The sequence below is a fragment of the Excalfactoria chinensis genome, unplaced genomic scaffold (assembly GCF_039878825.1).
Source record: "Excalfactoria chinensis isolate bCotChi1 unplaced genomic scaffold, bCotChi1.hap2 Scaffold_338, whole genome shotgun sequence".
In the NCBI taxonomy this organism is placed as follows: Eukaryota; Metazoa; Chordata; class Aves; order Galliformes; family Phasianidae; genus Excalfactoria; species Excalfactoria chinensis.
In genome coordinates this window covers 1-23,461 of record NW_027315626.1, presented here as the reverse complement: position 1 = coordinate 23,461, position 23,461 = coordinate 1, and the positions used below count along the sequence as shown (strand labels likewise).

The following is a 23,461-nucleotide window of genomic DNA, read 5'->3' as shown; positions in this document are numbered from 1 at the left end:
CCCCCCCTCCCCCCATAGGCCTCAATGACCCCAAATGGGCCCCAATGACCCCATAACAGACCTCAATGACCCCAAATGGGCCTCAGTGACCCCATATGGGCCCCAATGACCCCAAATGGGTCCCAATGTCCCCATATAGGTCCCAATGACCCCAAATGGGATCCAATCAGACCCCAATGACCCCGAATGGGTCCCAATGAACCCAAATGAGCCTCGATGTCCCCATATGGGTCCCAATGACCCCAAATGGGATCCAATCAGACCCCAATGACCCCACATCGGTCCCAATGACCCCAAATGGGCCTCAATGTCCCTAAATGGACCTCGATGTCTCTAAATGGGTCTCAATGACCCCAAATCAGACCCCAATGACCCCATATGGGTCCCAATGACCCCAAATGGGATCCAATCAGACCCCAATGTACCCATATGGGTCCCAATGAACCCAAATGGGCCCTAATGACCCCATATGGGTCCCAATGTCCCCATATGGGTCCCAATGACTCCAAATGGGCCCCAATGACCCCATATGGGTCCCAATGACCTCAAATGGGTCCCAATCAAACCCCAATGACCCCAAATGGGTCTCAGTGTCCCCATATGGACCCCAATGACCCCAAATGGGATCCAATCAGACCCCAATGTCCCCATATGGAACCCAATGACCCCATATGGATCCCAATGACCCCATATGGGCCTCAATGACCCCAAATGGGCCTCGATGTCTCTAAATGGGTCTCAATGACCCCAATCAGACCCCAATGTCCCCATATGGGTCCCAATGCCCCCATATCAGACCCCTATAACCCCATATGGGTCCCAATGTCCCCATATGGGTCCCAGTGACCCCAAATGGGCCTCGATGTCCCCATATGGGCCCCAATGACCCCAAATGGGATCCAATCAGACCCCAATGACCCCATATGGATCCCAATGACCCCAAATGGGTCCTAATGACCCCAAATGGGCCTCGATGTCTCTAAATGGGTCTCAATGACCCCAAATCAGACCCCAATGACCCCAAATGGGTCCCAATCAGACCCCAATGACCCCAAATGGGATCCAATCAGACCCCAATGACCCCATATGGATCCCAATGACCCCAAATGGGCCCCAATGACCCCATATGGGCCTTGTTGTCCCTTTATGGCTCCCAATGACCCTAAATGGGTCCCAATGACCCCAAATGGGCCCCTATGATCCCATATAAGTTCCTATGACCCCATATGGGTCCCAATGACCCCATATGGGCCTTGTTGTTCCTTTATGGCTCCCAATGACCCCAAATGGGCCCCAATGACCCCATATGGCCCCCCCCCATCCCCCATACCCCCCCCATATCCCCCTACCTGTCAGTGCTGGCAGCGGGACGCTCCTCGTCCCCCCCCTCCCCCCATAGGCAGGAAGCTGCGGGCTGCGCCGTGGGGCAGGAAGTGTGGGGCGGGAGGGAGGGAGGGGGGCCCCCATCCTGTCACCGGGCAGATCGGGTTGCCATGGCAACAGAGCCCGTCGTCATGGCAACGACAGCCTAGTCTCAATCAGCAGGCAGATCAGGTTGCCATGGTACCTGTCGTCATGGCAACGACAGCCCGGTCTCCATCACCAGGCAGATCGGGTTGCCATGGCAACAGAACCCATCGCCATGGCAACGACAGCCCTGGTACCATCACTGTGTTACCATGGCAACACCATCCCTGTCTCTATTCCTGTTGCCATGGCAACGACAGCCCTGTCAGCATCACCGGGCAGATCAGGTTGCCATGGCAACAGCACCCGTCGTCATGGCAATGACAGCCCTGTCTCTATCCCTGTTGCCATGGCAACATCATCCCTGTCTCCATCACTGTGTTACCATGGCAACACCATCCCTGTCTCTATCCCTGTTGCCATGGCAACACCATCCCAGTCTCCATCACTGTGTTACCATGGCAACAGGCCTGTTACCATAGCAACCACATCCTGGTCTCCATGGCAACGACATCCCTGTCTCCATCATTGTTACCATGGCAACAGGCCTGTCACCATCCCTGTGTTACCATGGCAACATCAGCCCTGTCACCATCCCTGTTGCCATGGCAACATCATCTTTGTTGCCATGGCAACATCATCCCTGTCGCCATGGCAACATCATCCCTGTCACCACCATTGTTACCATGGCAACCCCATCCCTGTTACCATGGCAACGTCACCCCTGTCACCCCCCCATTGAGATCACAGAGCCATGATGGGGTTCTATGGCCTTTAATGGGCTCGGGGGGGGAGGGGGACACGCGTGTCACCATATCATACATGTCACCCCAATGTCATACATGTAACCATGTCATACATGTCACCCCAATGTCATACATGTGACCCCATGTCATACATGTAACCATGTCATACATGTCACCCCAATGTCATACATGTGACCCAATGTCATACATGTCCCAATGACATACATGTGACCCCAATGTCATACATGACCCCAATGTCATACATGTAACCATGTCATACATGTCACCCCAATGTCATACATGTGACCCAATGTCATACATGACCCCAATGTCATACATGACCCCAATGTCATACATGTGACCCAATGTCATACATGACCCCAATGTCATACATGACCCCAATGTCATACATGTCACCCCAATGTCATACATGTCACCATATCATACATGACCCCAATGTCATACATATCACCCCAATGTCATACATGTGACCCAATGTCATACATGTCACCCCAATGTCATACATGACCCAATGTCATACATGTGACCCCAATGTCATACATGTGACCCAATGTCATACATGTCACCCCAATGTCATATATGTGACCCAATGTCATACATGTGACCCAATGTAATACATGTAACCATGTCATACATGTCACCCCAATGTCATACATGACCCAATGTCATACATGTCACCCCAATGTCATACATGTGACCCCAATGTCATACATGTGACCCAATGTCATACATGTCCCAATGACATACATGTCACCATGTCATACATGTCACCCCAATGTCATACATGTGACCCAATGTCATACATGTCCCAATGTCATACATGTCACCCCAATGTCATACATGTAACCATGTCATACATGTCACCCCAATGTCATACATGTAACCATGTCATACATGTGACCCCAATGTCATACATGTGACACCAATGTCATACATGTAACCATGTCATACATGACCCAATGTCATACATGTGACCCAATGTCATACATGTCCCAATGTCATACATGTCACCCCAATGTCATACATGTGACCCCAATGTCATACATGTGACCCCAATGTCATACATGTGACCCAATGTCATACATGTCACCCCAATGTCATACATGTCACCCCAATGTCATACATGACCCAATGTCATACATGTCACCCAATGTCATACATGTGACCCCAATGTCATACATGTCCCAATATCACACACGTGTCCCCAATGTCACACGCGTGTCCTTGTCATGTCACACATGTGTTCCCAATGTCATATAAGGACACACGTGTCCCCACTGACACACACGTGTCCCCATTGGTGTCTCACACGCATCTTTGTCAAGCCACACGCGTGTCCTTGTCATGTCACACGTGTGTCCCCAATGTCACATAAGGACACACGTGTCCCCATTGTGACACACGTGTCCCCATTGGTGTCACACGCGTGTCCTTGTCCCCATTGTCACACACGTGTCCCCATTATCACACGCGTGTCCTTGTCATGTTACATGCGTGTCCCTCTAATGTCACACGCATGTCCCCAAGGTCATATGAGAACACACGTGTCCCCATTGACACACACGTGTCCCCACTGACACACGTGTCCCCACTCATGTCACACGCGTGTCCCCCATTCACACACATGTCCCTGTTGGTGTCACACACGTGTCCATTGTGTCACACGCGTGTCCCTGTCATGTCAGACGCGTGTCCCCAAGGTCATATAAGGACACACATGTCCCCATTGGTGTCACACGCGTGTCCATTGTCATATCACACACGTGTCCTTGTCCCCATTAACACACGTGTGTCCCCACTGGTGACACACGCGTGTCCTTGTCCCATCACACGTGCCTCCTCAAGGTCACATAAGGACACACGTGTCCCCATTGTCACACATGTGTCCCCATTCAAGTCACACGCATGTCCCCCATTCACACACATGTCCCTGTTGGTGACACACGCGTGTCCTTGTCATCACACGCGTGTCCTTGTTGTGTCACACGCGTGTCCTCAAGGTCACAGAAGGACACACGTGTCCCCATTGTCACACATGTGTCCCCAAGGTCATATAAAGACACACGTGTCCCCAATGGTGTCACACACGTGAGTCCTTGTCATGTCACACATGTGTCCTTATCGTGTTACACGCGTGTCCATTGTCACACACGTGCCCCCATGGTCACATAAGGACACATGTCCCCACTGGTGTCCATCACACGCGTGTCCTTGTCATGTCACACGTGTGTCCTTATTGTGCTACATGCGTGTCCATTGTCACACATGTGCCCCCATGGTCACATAAGGACACATGTCCCCCATTGTCATGTCACATGTGTGTCCACCATCATGTCACACGCGTGTCCATTGTGTCACATGTGTGTCCATCATGTCACACGCGTGTCCTTGTCATGTCACACACGTGTCCATTGTGTTACATGTGTGTCCATCATGTCACACGCGTGTCCTTGTCATGTCACACGCGTGTCCATTGTGTTACATGTGTGTCCACCATCATGTCACACGCGTGTCCTTGTCATGTCACACGTACCCATAGACACACGCGTGTCCCCCATTGACACACATGTGTCCCCATTGCCACACACGTGTCCCCATTCATGTCCATTGAGTTACACGCGTGTCCTTGAAGTGTTACATGTGTGTCCATCGTGTCACACGCGTGTCGTTGCCGTGTCACACGCGGAGGCTCCCCCCGTCGGCCATGTTGTTTTCTCCTGGCTCTCCCATTGGCTGCTCCACGTCCCCATCAGCATCCGGAGGATCCTCTGGGGGCACAAAGGGGGTAAATCAGGGGGGGGCTGCCCCATAGCGCTGCCCTATAGTGCTGCCCCATAGCACTGCCCCATAGTGCTGCCCCATAGCAGTACCCTATAGGGCTGCCCCATAGCAGAGCCCCATAGCGCTGCCCTATAGGGCTGCCCCATAGCAGAGCCCCATAGCAATACCCTATAGGGCTGCCCCCTAGCAGAGCCCCATAGCGCTGCCCTATAGGGCTGCCCTATAGCAAAGCCCCATAGCGCTGCCCTATAGGGCTGCCCTATAGCAAAGCCCCATAGCGCTGCCCTATAGGGCTGCCCCATAGCAGAGCCCCATAGCAATACCCTATAGGGCTGCCCATAGCAATACCCCATAGCAGTACCCCATAGCAGTGCCCTATAGGGCTGCCCCATAGCAATACCCCATAGCAATACCCTATAGCAGTACCCTATAGGGCTGCCCCATAGTGCTGCCCCATAGCAATGCCCCATAGCGCTGCCCCATAGCACTGCCCCATAGCAATACCCCATAGCGCTGCCCCATAGCAATACCCCATAGCCCCATATCAACACTCTATAGGGCTGCCCCATAGCTGTACCCCTATAGTGCTGCCCCATAGCAATACCCCATAGCAATACCCCATAGCAGTACCCTATAGTGCTGCCCTATAGGGCTGCCCCATAGCAATACCCCATAGCAGTACCCCATATCCCCATATCAGCACTATAGTGCTGCCCCATAGCGCTGCCCCATAGCGCTGCCCCATAGCTGTACCCCATAGCAATACCCCATAGCCCCATATCAGCACTCTATAGGGCTGCCCCATAGCAATACCCCATAGCAATACCCCATAGCAGTACCCCATAGCAATGCCCCATAGCGCTGCCCCATAGCAATACCCTATAGCAATACCCTATAGGGCTGCCCCATAGCAATACCCCATAGCAGTACCCCATAGCAGTACCCTATAGGGCTGCCCCATAGCGCTGCCCCATAGCAGTACCCTATAGGGCTGCCCCATAGCGCTGCCCCATAGTGCTGCCCCATAGCAATACCCCATAGCAGTGCCCTGTAGGGCTGCCCCATAGCAATACCCCATAGCAATATCCTATAGCAATACCCCATAGGGCTGCCCCATAGCAGTACCCCATAGCAGTACCCCATAGCAGTACCCTATAGTGCTACCCCATAGCTGTACCCCATAGCGCTGCCCTATAGGGCTGCCCCATAGCTGTGCCCCATACTGCTGCCCTATAGGGCTGCCCCATAGCAGTACCCCATAGCAATACCCCATAGCAATACCCTATAGGGCTGCCCCATAGCGCTGCCCCATAGCGCTGCCCCACATCCCTTACCGTGCTGCAGCCGGTCCCTGCTGAGGCTGATGGCGGTGCCAAGGAAACAGGCACCTCCCAGAGCGGCCACAAATGGGGTGAGAAGCAGCGCCCGCTGCAGGCAGCGAACCTCAGCCCCATAGGAGAACACTGAGCGGGAGCGGAGGGCGTCACTCAGCTATAGGGGATATATAGGGTTATATGGGATATAATGGGGTTCTATGGGGGGATATGGGGGGATATAGGTGGGATATGGGGTCATATGGGGGGATATGGGGGGGATATGGGGTTATATGGGGGGATATGGGGTTATATGGGGGGATATGGGGTTATATAGGGGGGATATGGGGGGATATGGGAGGATATGAGGTCCTATATAGGTTTATATAGGGGGATATGGGGCGGTATGGGGTTATATGGGGTCTTATAGGGCTATATGGGGGGATATGGGGGGATATAGGGTTATATGGGGGGGATATGGGGTTCTATGGGGTTCTATGGGGTTCTATGGGGTGAGCAGCAGCGCCCGCTGCAGGCAGCGAACCTCAGCCCCATAGGAGAACACTGAGCGGGAGCGGAGGGCATCACTCAGCTATAGGGGATATAATGGGGTTAGATGGGATCTTATAGGGTTATATGGGGATATATTGCAATATATGGGGGGATATGGGGTTATATGGGGGGATATGGGGGGATATGGGGGGATATGGGGGGGATATGGGGTTATATGGGGGGATATGGGGTTATATAGGGGGATATGGGGGGATATGGGGTTATATGGGGTCTTATAGGGTTATATGGGGGGATATGGGGTTATATGGGGGGATATGGGGTTATATGGGGGGATATGGGGGGATATAGGGGGGATATGGGGTTATATGGGGGGATATGGGGTTGTATGGGGGGATATGGGGTTATATGGGGGAAGATATGGGGTTATATGAGGTCTTATGGGGTTATATGGGGTGTTATAGGGTTATATGGGGGGATATGGGGTTATATGGGGGAATATGGGGGGATATGGGTTTATATGGGGGGGATATAGGGTTATATGGGGTCTTATAGGGTTATATGGGGGGATATGGGGTTATATGGGGGGATATGGGGTTATATGGGGTTATATAGGGGGGATATGGGGTTCTATGGGGTTCTATGGGGTGAGCAGCAGCGCCCGCTGCAGGCAGCGAACCTCAGCCCCATAGGAGAACACCGAGCGGGAGCGGAGCATGTCACTGAGCTATAGGGGATATAATGGGGTTATATGGGGTCATATATAGGGTTATATGGGATATAATGGGGTTCTATGGGGTTCTATGGGGTTCTATGGGGTGAGCAGCAGCGCCCGCTGCAGGCAGCGAACCTCCGCCCCATAGGAGAACACTGAGCGGGAGCGGAGGGCATCACTCAGCTATAGGGGATATAGGGACATATAGGGTTATATGGGGGGATATGGGGGGATAAGAGGGGGATATGGGAGAATATGGGGTTATATGGGGTTATATGGGGTTATATGGGGGGGATATGGGGTTATATGGGGGGATATGGGGTTATATGGGGGTATATGGGGGGATATGGGGTTATATGGGGGGATATGGGGTTATATGGAGGGATATGGGGTTATATGGGGCTATATGGGGGGATATGGGGTTATATAGGGGGATATGGGGTTATATGGGGGGATATGGGGTTATATGGGGTTATATGGGGTCATATGGGGGGATATGGGGGGGATATGGGGTTATATGGGGTTATATGGGGGGATATGGGGGGATATGGGGGGGATATGGGGTTATATGGGGTTATATGGGGTCCTATAGGGTTATATGGGGGGATATGGGGTCTTATAGGGTTATATGGGGGGATATGGTGTTATATGGGGGGATATGGGGTTATATGGGGTTATATGGGGGGATATGGGGTTATATGGGGGGATATGGGGTTATATGGGGTTATATGGGATTATATGTGGTTCTATGGGGTTTTATGGGGTTCTATGGGGTGAGCAGCAGCGCCCGCTGCAGGCAGCGAACCTCTGCCCCATAGGAGAACACTGAGCGGGAGCGGAGGGCGTCACTCAGCTATAGGGGATATAATGGGGTCATATGGGGTTATAATGGGTTATATTGCAATATATGGGGGGATATGGGGTCTTATAGGGTTATATGGGGTCTTATAGGGTTATATGGGGGGATATGGGGTTATATAGGGGGGATATGGGGTTATATGGAGGGATATGGGGTTATATGGGGGGGATTATGGGGTTATATGGGGGGATATGGGGGGATATGGGGTCAGATGGGGGCTTATATGGGGGGATATGGGGTTATATGGGGGGATATGGGGGGATATAGGGGGGATATGGGGGGGATATGGGGTTAGATGGGGGGATTATGGGGTTATATGGGGGGGTTATGGGGATATAGGGGGGATATGGGGTTATATGGGGGGATATAGGGTTATATGGGGGGATATGGGGTTCTATGGGGTTCTATGGGGTTCTATGGGGTTATATGGGGGGATATGGGGTTATATGGGGGGGATATGGGGTTATATGGGGTGGATATCGGGTTATATGGGGGGATATGGGGTCAGATGGGGGCTTATATGGGGGAATATGGGGTTATATGGCCTCTAATTAGCATGTCAATGAGGCTAATTAATATGCTAATTAGCATATCAATAAATTAGCATATTAATGAGGTTCATTAGCTGCTGGCATCACTCAGACCCCCCCCCCCCCCCCCCCCCACCCCCAATGAACTCCGGTCCTCACTAATGAAGCGATATGGCCTCTAATTAGCATGTTAATGAGGCCAATTAGCATATTAATGAGGCTAATTAGCATATCAATGAGGTTTGTTAGCATATCACCCCCACGAGGTAAAGGCTGCCGGCATCACTCAGACCCCCCCTAATGAACTCAGGTCCTCACTAATGAAGCTCCATGGCCTCTAATTAGCATGTTAATGAGGCTAATTAGCATATCAATGAGGTTTATTAGCATATCACCCCCACAAGGTAAAGGCTGCCGGCATCACTCAGACCCCCCTAATGAGCTCAGGTCCTCACTAATGAAGCTCCATGGCCTCTAATTAGCATGTTAATGAGGCTAATTAGCATATCAATGAGGTTTATTAGCATATCACCCCCACAAGGTAAAGGCTGCCGGCATCACTCAGACCCCCCCTAATGAACTCATGTGCTCACCAATGAAGCTCTATGGCCTCTAATTAGCATGTTAATGAGGCTAATTAGCATGTTAATGAATTAGCATATTAATGAGGTCAATTTGCATATTAATGAGTTTCATTATCATGTCACTCTCAGACCCCCCCACCCTAATGAACTCAGGTCCTCACTAATGAAGGAGAATGTGGCCTCTAATGTGGCCTCTATGGCCTCTAATTAGCATGTTAATGAGGTTAATTAGCATAGCGATTATGCTAATGAGTATGCAAATGACTCACCACCCCGACGAGGTACGGGCTGCCCGCGTCCCCCAGCAGGTGGGACACCACGATCTGAACCGCCTCCGCCGTCGAGCGACGCCACGGGACCACCACGTACTAATTAGGGTAATTAGGGTCAATGGGGCCTATGGGGTCAATGGGGGCTATGGGGTTAATGGGGGCTATGGGGTCAATGGGGGCTATGGGGTCAATAGGGTCAATGGGGGCTATGGGGTCAATGGGGTCAATGGGGTCAATGGTGTCAATAGGGTCAATAGGGGCTATGGGGTCAATAGGGTCAATGGGGGCTATGGGGTTAATGGGGGCTATGGGGTCAATGGGGTCAATATGGTCAATGGGGTCGATGGGGCCAATAGGGTCAATGGGGTCTATGGGGTCTATGGGGTCTATGGGGCCCATTGACCCCATAGACCCAAAAACCCCCATTGACCCCATAAGCCCCATTGACCCCATAGCCCCCATTGACCCCATAGAGCCCCATAGCCCCCATAAGCCCCATTGACCCCATAGACCCCCCACTGACCCCGTAGCCCCCATTGACCCCATTGACTCCAATGCCCCCACTGACCCCATAGCCCCCCATTGACCCCCATAAGCCCCATTGACCCCATAGAGCCCCATAGCCCCCATTGACCCCATAGCCCCCAAGACTCCATAGCCCCCATTGACCCCATAGCCCCCACTGACCCCATAAGCCCCATTGACCCCATAGCCCCCATAGAGCCCATAGAGCCCAATAGACCCCATAGCCCCATAGACCCATTGACCCCATAGAGCCCATTGACCCCATAAGCCCCATTGACCCCATAAGCCCCATTGACCCCATTGACTCCAATGCCCCCATTGACCCCAAAACCCCCATTGACCCCATAAGCCCCATTGACCCCATTGACTCCAATGCCCCCATTGACCCCATAGAGCCCCATAGCCCCCATAGACCCCAAAACCCCCATTGACCCCATAAGCCCCATTGACCCCATTGACTCCAATGCCCCCATTGACCCCATAGAGCCCCACAGCCCCCATAGACCCCAAAACCCCCATTGACCCCATACCCTCCAATGCTCCCATTGACCCCATAGAGCCCATAGAGCCCCATAGACCCCATAGCCCCCATTGACTCCAATGCCCCCATTGACCCCATAAGCCCCATAGACCCCATAGACCCCATAACCCCATAGAGCCCCATAACCCCATAAGGCCCCCCATCCCGTACCCACCAATAGGATGTCGGCCACGATGGCCCAGTTTAGGGACAGCAGCGTCTCCCCGATGAAGATGAAAACCTAAAGGGGAAAAACACAGCCCTAAATGACCCTAAATGGACCCAAATGGCCCTAAATGGACCCAAATGGCCCTAAATGGCACCAAATGGCCCCAAATGGCCCTAAATGGACCCAAATGACCCTAAGTGGCCCCAAAATGACCCCAAATGGCCCTAAATGAATCCAAATGACCCTAAATGGCCCTAAATGGCCCTAAATGGACCCAAATGGACCCAAATGGACCCAAATGGCCCTAAATGGACCCAAATTGACCCCAAATGAACCTAAATGGCCCTAAATGGACCTAAAATGGCCCCAAATGGCCCTAAATGGACCCAAATGACCCTAAATGGCCCCAAATGGACCCAAATGACCCTAAATGGCCCCAAATGGCCCCAAATGGCCCTAAATGGACCCAAATAGCCCTAAATGAACCCAAATGGCCCCAAATGACCCTAAATGGCCCCAAATGGTCCCAAATGGACCTAAATGGACCCAAATGACCCTACATGGCCCCAAATGACCCTAAATGACCCCAAATGGCCCTAAATGACCCCAAATAGCCCCAAATGACCCCACTGACCCCAAATGGCCCCATTGACCCCAAATGGCCCCAAATGACCCCACTGACCCCAAATGACACCATTGACCCCAAATGACCCCAAATGGCCCCAAGTGACCCCATTAACCCCAAATGGCCCTAAATGACCCTAAATGGCCCCATTGACCCCACTGACCCCAGTTGTCCCCCAATGACCCCAAATGACCCCGAACGGCCCCATTGACCCCAAAAGACCCCATTGACCCCATAACTCACATATGCGGTGGTGACCCCATATGGGGCGCAGAGCAGGGCCAGCAGGAGACACGGGGCGGCCCCCAGCAGCCCCAAATGACCCCAAATGGCCCCAAATGACCCCATTAAACCCCAATGACCCCAAATAGCCCCAAATGGCCCTAAATGGCCCCAAATGAACCCACTGACCCCAAATGGCCCTAAATAGCCCTAAATGGCCCCATTGACCCCACTGACCCCAAATAGCCCCAAATGGCCCCATTGACCCCAAATGACCCTATTGACCCCAAATGGCCCCACTGACCCCAAATGGCCCTAAATAGCCCTAAATGGCCCCATTGACCCCACTGACCCCAAATGGCCCCAAATGGCCCCATTAACCCCAAATGACACCATATGACCCCAAAAGATCCCATTGACCCCAAACGGCCCCAAATGATCCCAAATGGCCCCATTGACCCCAAATATTCCCAAATGACCCTAAATGACCCCAAATGGCTCCAAATGACCCCATTGACCCCAAATGCAATCCCATGGCCCTAAATGACCCCATTGACCCCAAATGCAATCCCATGGCCCTAAATGACCCCATTGACCCCATTGACCCCATAACTCACATATGCGGTGGTGACCCATATGGGGCGCAGAGCAGGGCCAGCAGGAGACACGGGGCGGCCCCCAGCAGCCCCACGGCGCACAGGACGGGGTCGGCGTTGGGGGAATAGGGTCGCAGCCATTGGGATAAGGAGACCCCCGACCCCACACACCCAGCACCCCCGTGGCGCACGTCACCAACCCAAACAGCAGGCTGCGGGAACAGAGACCCCATAACCCATTGGCCCCATTGGCCCCATAGACCCTATTGACCCCATAACCCATTGGCCCCATTGACCCTATAACCCATTGGCCCCACAGACCCCAATGACCCCATAACCCATTGGCTCCATTGGCCCTATAGACCCCATAACCCATTGACCCCATTGACCCCATAACCCATTGGCCCCATTGGCCCTATTGGCCCTATAACCATTGGCCCCAAATGACCCCATAACCCATTGGCCCCATTGACCCCATAACCCATTGGCCTCGTTGACCCTATAACCCATTGGCTCCACTGACCCCACTGACCCCATAACCCATTGGCCCTACTGACCCTATAACCCATTGGCCCCATTGGCCCTATTGACCCCATAACCCATTGGCTCCATTGGCCTCATTGATCCTATAACCCATTGGCCCCATTGGCCCCATTGACCCTATAACCCATTGACCCCATTGGCCCCATTGACCCCATAGACCCCATAACACATTGGCCCCATTGACCCCATAGACCCCATAACACATTGGCCCCATTGACCCTATAACCCATTGGCCCCATTGACCCTATAACCCATTGGCCCCACTGACCCCAATGACACCATAACCCATTGGCCCCATTGGCCTCAATGACTCCATAACCCATTGGCCCTATTAACCCTATAACCCATTGGCCCCATTGGCCCTATAGACCCCATAACCCATTGTCCCCATTGGGATAAGGAGACCCCCGACCCCACACCCAGCACCCCCGTGGCGCACGTCACCAACCCAAACAGCAGGCTGCGGGAATAGGGGATTTATAGGGTATAGTGATCTATATCCCCCATATCCCCCCATACATCCCCTATATCCCCCCATACATCCCCTATATCCCCCCTATATCCCCCCATATCCCCCCATACACCCCCTATACCACCCCATACATCCCCTATATCCCCCCATATCCCCCCATACATCCCCTATGTCCCCCCATACCCCCCCATACAACCCCTATATCCGCCCTATATCCCCCTATATCCCCCCTATATCCCCCATACACCCCCTATATCCCCCATAGGCCCATATCCTCCCCATACATCCCCTATATCCCCCTATATCCCCCCATACATCCCCTATGTCCTCCCATACCCCCCCATACAACCCCTATATCCGCCCTATATCCCCCTATATCCCCCCATACATCCCCTATACCCCCCTATATCCCCCCGTACATCCCCTATATCCCCCCATACATCCCCTATATCCCCCATAGGCCCATATCCCCCCATACACCCCCTATACCACCCCATACATCCCCTATATCCCCCCATATCCCCCCCAAACCAGCCCATATCCCCCCATACACCCCCTATACACCCCATATAAGCCCCCCATACCCCCCCATGTAACTCACCTCTCGTTGGCGCTGCTCTCCCCGCCCCCCTCCATCCCGTACAGGCCCTGTGCCATCCTGGCCCTATATCACCCCATATCCCCCCATACATCCCCTATATCCCCCTTTATACCCCGATACATCCCCTATATCCCCCAATATTACCCCATATCCCCCCATACATCCCCTATATCTCCCCATATCCCCCCATACATCCCTTATATCCCCCCATATCCCCCCATACATCCCCTATATCCCCCCATATCCCCCCATACATCCCCTATATCCCCCCATACATCCCCTATATCCCCCCATACATCCCCTATATCCCCCCATATCCCCCCATACATCCCCTATATCTCCCCATACATCCCCCATATCCCCCCATACATCCCCTATATCCCCCCATACATCCCCTATATCCCCTTATATCCCCCCATACATCCCCTATATCCCCCCATACATCCCCTATATCCCCCCATATCCCCCCATACATCCCCTATATCCCCCCAAACCACCCCATATCCCCCATATCCCCCCATGTATCCCCTATACCCCCCCATACCCCCCCATACATCCCCTATATCCCCCCTTATCCCCCCCAAACCAGCCCATATCCCCCGATACATCCCCCATATCCCCCCATACATCCCCTATATCCCCCCATACATCCCCTATATCCCCTCATATCCCCCCATACATCCCCTATATCCCCCCATACATCCCCTATATCCCCCATACACCCCCTATAACCCCCATACATCCCCTATATCCCCCTATATCCCCCCATACACCCCCTATATCCCCCCATATCCCCCCATACACCCCCTATATCCCCCCCAAACCACCCTATATCCCCCCATACATCCCCTATATCCCCCCATATCTTTCCATAGACCCCATATCCCCCCTATATCCCCCTATATCCCCCCATACCCCCCATACACCCCCTATATCCCCCCATATCCCCCCATACACCCCCTATATCCCCCCATATCCCCCCATACATCCCCTATATCCCCCCATATCTTTCCATAGACCCCATAACCCCCCCATATCCCCCCCATATGACCCCATATCCCCCCTATATCCCCCCATATCCCCCCTATACCCCCCATATCCCCCCATACAAACCCTATATCCCCCTATATACCCCCCCATGTAACTCACCTCTCGTTGGCGCTGCTCTCCCCCTCCATCCCAAACAGGCCCTGTGCCATCCTGGCCCTATAGAGGAAGGCTGGTGCCCATAGGGCCAAGGCCCCGCTCACAAACGCCACCGCAGTGAAGCCCAACGTTGATAGGACGAAGCTCCGGCTGCGTGACGTCATCGTGATGACGTCATCAACCCCGTGACGTCATCAGGCAACATATAGACCCAGAGCAACAACACCCCCCCCATTATATCCCCCTCCCATAGAGATAACCCTATATATCCCCATATATACCCCCCTCCCATACATATAACCCCATATATCCCCCCATATATACCCCCCTCCCATATATATATCCCCCTCCCATATATATATCCCCATATATACCCCCATCCCATATATATACCCCCCCATATATATCCCCCTCCCATATATACCCCCATTTATACCCCCCTCCCATATATATAACCCCATATATCCCCATATATCCCCATATATATCCCCCTCCCATATATATATCCCCCACCCATACATATAACCCCATATATCCCCATATATACCCCCTCCCATATATATATCCCCCTCCCATATATATATCCCCATATATACCCCCCTCCCATATATATAACCCCATATATCCCCATATATCCCCATATATATCCCCCTCCCATATATATATCCCCCACCCATACATATAACCCCATATATCCCCATATATACCCCCTCCCATATATATATCCCCCTCCCATATATATATCCCCATATATACCCCCCTCCCATATATATAACCCCATATATACCCCCCTCCCATATATATACCCCCATCCCATATATATAGCCCCATATATCCCCATATATACCCCCCTCCCATATATATAACCTCATATATCCCCCTATATATACCCCCTACCCCTATATATATCCCCTCCCATATATAACCCCATATATACCCCCCTCCCATATATATATCACCCTCCCATATATATAACCCCTTATATCCCCCCATATATACCCCCCTTCAATATATATATCCCCATATATATCCCCCTCCCATATATATATCCCCCTCCCATATATATAACCCCATATATACCCCCATATATACCCCCCTCCCATGTATATAACCCCATATATATCCCCCACCCATATATATAACCCCATATATCCCCATATATCCCCATATATACCCCCCTCCCATATATATATCCCCCTCCCATATATATATCCCCATATATCCCCCCATATATACCGCCCTCCCATATATATATCCCCCTCCCATATATATACCCCCATATATATCCCCATATATATCCCCCTCCCATATATATCCCCCCATATATACCCCCATCCCATATATATACCCCCCCATATATACCCCCCTCCTATATATACATCGCCCTCCCATATATATAACCCCATATAGCCCCCCATATATACCCCCACATATATATATCCCCATATATACCCCCATATATACCCCCTCCCATATATATAACCCCATATATCCCCATGTATCCCCATATATATCCCCCTCCCATATATATACCCCCATATAGCCCCCCATATATGTATCCCTCCCATATATATATACCCCTCCCATATATATAACCCCACATAGCCCCCCATATATACCCCCCCCATATATATATCCCCTTATATACCCCCATATATCCCCCCATATATACCCCCCTTCCATATATATATCCCCATATATACCCCCCTCCCATATATATATCCCCCTCCCATATATATATCCCCATATATACCCCCATAAATATCCCCCTCCCATATATATAACACCGTATATCCCCATATATACCCCCCACCCATATATATATCCCCCCTCCCATATATATCCCCATATATCCCCCCATATATATATCCCCTTATATAACCCCATATATCCTCCCATATATACCCCCCTTCCATATATATATCCCCATATATACCCCCTCCCATATATATACCCCCCTCCCATATATATATCCCCTTATATACCCCCTCCCACATATATATCCCCCTCCCATATATATAACTCCATATATACCCCCATATATACCCCCCTCCCATATATATAACCCCATATATCCCCCCATATATATCCCCCTCCCATATATATATCCCCATATATCCCCCCATATATACCCCCACATATATATATCCCCTTATATACCCCCATATATACCCCCCACTCACATATATATCCCCATATATCCCCCCATATATACCCCCCTCCCATATATATATATCCCCCTCCCATATATATAACCCCATATATACCCCCCTCCCATGTATATAACCCCATATATATCCCCCACCCATATATATAACCCCATATATCCCCCTCCCATATATATATCCCCCTCCCAAATATATACCCCCATATATACTCCCATACATAACCCCATATATATATCCCCCTCCCATATATATACCCCCCTCCCATATATATAACCCCATATATCCCACCATATATTCCCCTCCCATATATATAACCCCATATATCCCCCATATATACCCCCCTCCCATATATATAACCCCATATATCCCCATTTACCCCCCTCCCATATATATCCCCCTCCCATATATACAACCCCATATATGTACCCCTCCCATATATATCTCCCCCTCCCATATATATAACCCCATATAGCCCCATATATACCCCCCACCCATATATATAACCCCATATATCCCCCTATATATACCCCCCTCCCATATATATACCCCCCTCCCATATATAACCCCATATATCCCCCCATATATACCCCCCCATATATATATCCCCTTATATAACCCCATATATCCCCCCATATATACCCCCCCATATATATAACCCCATATATCCCCCTATATCTCCCTATGGACCCACTTCTCAGCCAGTGCCTTGAGGTCTCTGCTCCACGCTGCTGCTCCTTCATCGGCTCCTCTTCCTCCCCCCCCCCCCATCCGCAGCCCCACGGGGGGGCTCCACCACCACCAGCAGCAACAGCACCACGGCCAGAGCCCCCAGGGCCGGGGTCACCTATAGGATGTATAGATACATGGGGTTGTATAGGGGTATATGGGGTTATATAGGGGTATATAGAGGTATATGGGGTTATATAGGGATATATGGGGTTATATAGGGATATATGGGGTTATATAGGGATAAATGGGGTTATATGGGGGTATATGGGGTTATATAGGGATAAATGGGGTTATATGGGGGTATATGGGGTCATATGGGGATATATGGGGTTATATAGGGATATATGGGGTTATATAGGGGGTATATGGGGTTATATAGGGATATATGGGGTTATATGGGGATATATGAGGTTATATGGGGTTATATGGGGATATATGGGGATATATGGGGATATATGGGGATATATGGGGATATATGGAGTTATATGGGGATATATGGGGTTATATGGGGATATATGGGGATATATGGGCTTATATGGGGATATATGGGCTTATATGGGGATATATGGGGATATATGGGGATATATGGGGATATATGGGGTTATATGGGGATATAAGGGGTTATATGGGGATATATGGGGTTATATGGGGATATATGGGGTTATATGGGGATATATGGGGTTATATGGGGATATATGGGGATATATAGTGGTATATGGGGTTATATAGGGGTATATGGGGTTATATAGGGATATATGGGGTTATATGGCGTTATATGGGGATATATGGGGTTATATGGGGATATATGGGGTTATATAGGGATATATGGGGTTATATAGGGATATATGGGGTTATATAGGGGGATATATGGGGATATATGGGGTTATATGGGGGTATATGGGGGTATATGGGGGTATATGGGGATATATGGGGTTATATGGGGATAAATGGGGTTATATGGGGATATATGGGGTTATATAGGGATATATGGGGTTTATATAGGGGTATATGGGGTTATATAGGGGTATATAGGAGTATATGGGGTTATATAGGGGTATATAGGGTTATATAGGGGTATATAGGGTTATATAGGGGTATATAGGGGTATATGGGGTTATATAGGGAGAAATGGGAACAGACAGCGCCACCGTGTGGCCGGAGGGGGAACTGCAATGGGAATCAATGGGGTTATATAGGGGGAAAAACAGACAGCGCCACCGTGTGGCCGGAGAGGGAACTGCAATGGGGCGCTATGGGGATGGTGTGGGGTCTATAGGGGATGTTATAGGGCAGTGATGGGGATGTTATGGGGTTGGGATGTTATGGGGTCAGGAAGGGGACATAATGGGGTCAGGAAGGGGACATTATGGGGTCGGAAAGGAATGTTATGGGGTCCAAAGGGGGATGTTATGGGGTTGGGATGTTATGGGGTCAGGATGGGGACGTTATAGGGTCAGAAAAGGGACGTTATGGGGTCAGAAATGGGTTAGAATAGGGGGAGAAACAGACAGCGCCACCTATATGGGGTTATATGGGGATATATGGGGTTATATAGGGATATATGGGGTTATATGGGGATATATGGGGTTATATGGGGATATATGAGGTTATATGGGGATATATGGGGTTATATGGGGATATATGGGGTTATATGGGGATATATGGGGTAATACAGTGGTATATGGGGTAATATAGTGGTATATGGGGTTATATAGGGGTAGATGGGGTTATATAGGGGTATATGGGGTTATATAGGGAGAAATGGGAACAGACAGCGCCACCGTGTGGCCGGAGGGGGAACTGCAATGGGAATCAATGGGGGTATATTATATATAGGGGAGACACAGCGCCACCGTGTGGCCGGAGGGGGAACTGCAATGGGAATCAATGGGGGTATATAGGAAGAGGAACAAGCAATAGGGCCACGGCCAGAGCCCCCAGAGCCGGGGTCACCTATAGGATGTATAGATACATGGGGTTGTATAGGGGTAGATGGGGTTATATGGGGTATATAGGGTTATATAGGGAGAAATGGGAACAGACAGCGCCACCGTGTGGCCGGAGGGGGAACTGCAATGGGAATCAATGGGGGTATATGGGGTGTGTATGTATATAGGGGAGACACAGCGCCACCGTGTGGCCGGAGGGGGAACTGCAAGGGGGCGCTATGGGGGTATATAGAAAGAGGAACAAGCAATAGGGATATATGGGGTTATATAGGGGATATATGGGGTTATATAGGGATATATGGGGTTATATAGGGGTATATGGGGTTATATAGGGGTATATGGGGTTATATAGGGATATATGGGGTTATATAGGGGTATATGGGGTTATATAGGGGTATATGGGGTTATATAGGGGTATATGGGGTTATATAGGGATATATGGGGTTATATAGGGGTATATGGGGTTATATAGGGATATATGGGGTTTATATAGGGGTATATAGGGGTATATGGGGTTATATAGGGAGAAATGGGAACGAACAGCGCCACCGTGTGGCCGGATGTGGAACTGCAAGGGGCGCTATGGGGAATGGGGTTATATGGGGATATATGAGGATATATGGGGATATATGGGGTTATATGCGGATATATGGGGCTATATAGGGATATATGGGGTTATATAAGGATATATGGGGTTTATATAGGGGAATATGGGGTAATATAAAGGTATATGGGGTAATATAGTGGTATATGGGGTTATATAGGGTTATATAGGGGTATATAGGGAGAAATGGGAACGCACAGCGCCACCGTGTGGCCGGAGAGGGAACTGCAAGGGGACGCTATGGGGGTATATTATATATAGGGATATATGGGGTTATATGGGGATATATGGGGTTATATGGGGATATATGGGGATATATGGGGATACATGGGGTTATATGGGGATACATGGGGATATATGGGGTTATATGGGGTTATATGGGGTTATATGGGGTTATATGGGGTTATATGGGGTTATATGGGGTTATATGGGGATACATGGGGATACATGGGGATATATGGGGATACATGGGGTTATATGGGGATATATGGGGTTATATGGGGATATATGGGGTTATATGGGGATATATGGGGTTATATGGGGATATATGGGGTTATATGGGGATATATGGGGTTATATGGGGATATATGGGGTTATATAGGGATATATGGGGTTATATGGGGATATATGGGGTTATATGGGGGTATATGGGGTTATATGGGGGTATATGGGGTTATATGGGGGTATATGGGGTTATATAGGGGTATATGGGGTTATATAGGGGTATATGGGGTTATATGGGGATATATGGGGTTATATAGGGTTATATGGGGTTATATGGGGGTATATGGGGTTATATAGGGGTATATGGGGTTATATAGGGGTATATGGGGTTATATAGGGGTATATGGGGTTATATAGGGGTATATGGGGTTATATAGGGGTATATGGGGTTATATGGGGATATATGGGGTTATATAGGCATATATGGGGTTATATGGGGTTATATGGGGTTATATAGGGGTATATGGGGTTATATAGGGATATATGGGGTTATATGGGGTTATATAGGGGTATATGGGGTTATATAGGGGTATATGGGGTTATATAGGGGTATATGGGGATATATGGGGATATATGGGGATATATGGGGATATATGGGGATATATGGGGATATATGGGGATATATGGGGATATATGGGGATATATGGGGATATATGGGGATATATGGGGATATATGGGGATATATGGGGATATATGGGGATATATGGGGATATATAGGGGCATATGGGGTTTATATAGGGATATATAGGGTTATATGGGGTTATATAGGGATATATGGGGTAATATAGGGATATATGGGGTTATATAGGGGTATATGGGGTTATATAGGGGTATATGGGGTTATATAGGGATATATGGGGTTATATAAATAGGGCCCTATACCCCCCTATAGGGCCATATCCCCCCTATAGGGCCATATATCCCCCTATAGGGCCATATCCCCCCTATAGGGCCATATACCCCCCTATAGGGCCCCACTCACCCTCAGGGCCCAGTGCCAGTCTGACGCCGCCTCCTTCACTTTGGCCCCAGCGATGTACCCCAAACCGCTGCCCCATAGACGGACCCACATCAGTGGGGCACAGCCCCATAGAGAAACATAAGCCCCATAGAGACCCCATAGAGATCCATAGAGACCCCATGGAGCCCCATAGAGACCACATAGAGCCCCATAGAGACCACATAGAGCCCCATAGAGACCCCATAGAGCCCCATAGAGACCCCAAAGAGACCCATAGAGACCCATAGAGACACATAGAGACCCCATAGAGACCCATAGAGACCCCATAGAGACCCCATAGAGACCCCAAAGAGACCACATAGAGACCCATAGAGACCCCATAACTCCTTATGACCCCATAGTAACCCCATAGAGACCCATAGAGCCCAAAAGACACCCCAGAAAGTCCCATAGAGACCCATAGAGACCCCATAGAGCCCCATAGACACCCCATACAGCCCCATAAAGACCCCATAGAGCCCCATAGACCCCATATAGCCCCATAGACACCCCATAGAGACCCCATAGACATCCCATTGCTGCCCATAGACACCCCATAGAGCCCCATAGAGTCCCCATAGAGCCCCATAGAGAAACATAAGCCCCATAGAGACCGCATAGAGCCCCATAGAGCCCCATAGAGAACACATAGAGCCCCATAGAGACCCCATAGAGCCCCATATAACCCCATATAACCCCATATAACCCCATATAACCCCATATAACCCCATAGTTCCTTACCTTCCCAGGGGCACAGCCAGGTAGAAGCAGCCCAAGGCCCATATAACCCCATAGAACCCCATAGACCCTTATAGACCCTATAGACCCTATAGACCCCATAGTTCCTTACCTTCCTAAGGGCACAGCCAGGTAGAAGCAGCCCAAGGCCCGGCTTCGCGCCGTCCCCCCATAGAGACCCCATAGAGCCCCATAGAGCCCCACAGAGACCACATAGAGCCCCATAGACACCCCATAGAGCCCCATAGAGACCCCATAGAGCCCCATAGACCCAACTGCTTCCCATAGACACCCCATAGAGACCTCAAAGAGACCCATAGAGCCCCATAGAGACCCCATAGAGCCCCATAGACCCAACTGCTTCCCATAGAGACCCCATAGAGACCCATAGAGACCCCATAGAGCCCCATAGAGCCCCATAGACACCCCATATAACCCCATAGAGCCCCACAGACACCCCATAGAGCCCCACAGACACCCCATAGAGCCCCATAGACCCAACTGCTTCCCAAATACAGCCCATAGAGCCCCATAGATCAGCATAGACACCCA

At 50.5% G+C, this 23,461-nt stretch overlaps 1 protein-coding gene across 1 annotated transcript; it reads right to left on the bottom strand.

Moving 5' to 3' along the window:
• Positions 1-2,232: 2,232 nt before the first annotated feature.
• On the bottom strand, positions 2,233-23,134 carry LOC140264893 (protein spinster homolog 1-like). Its single transcript, XM_072360791.1, is given in 11 exon segments — positions 2,233-5,002; positions 6,350-6,506; positions 9,796-9,894; positions 11,019-11,084; positions 12,473-12,622; positions 12,625-12,667; positions 15,221-15,367; positions 18,077-18,150; positions 18,152-18,229; positions 22,154-22,220; positions 23,022-23,134. Coding segments are annotated over 11 exon segments (1,086 nt in total). The 3' UTR covers positions 2,233-4,910.
• Positions 23,135-23,461: the final 327 nt, after the last annotated feature.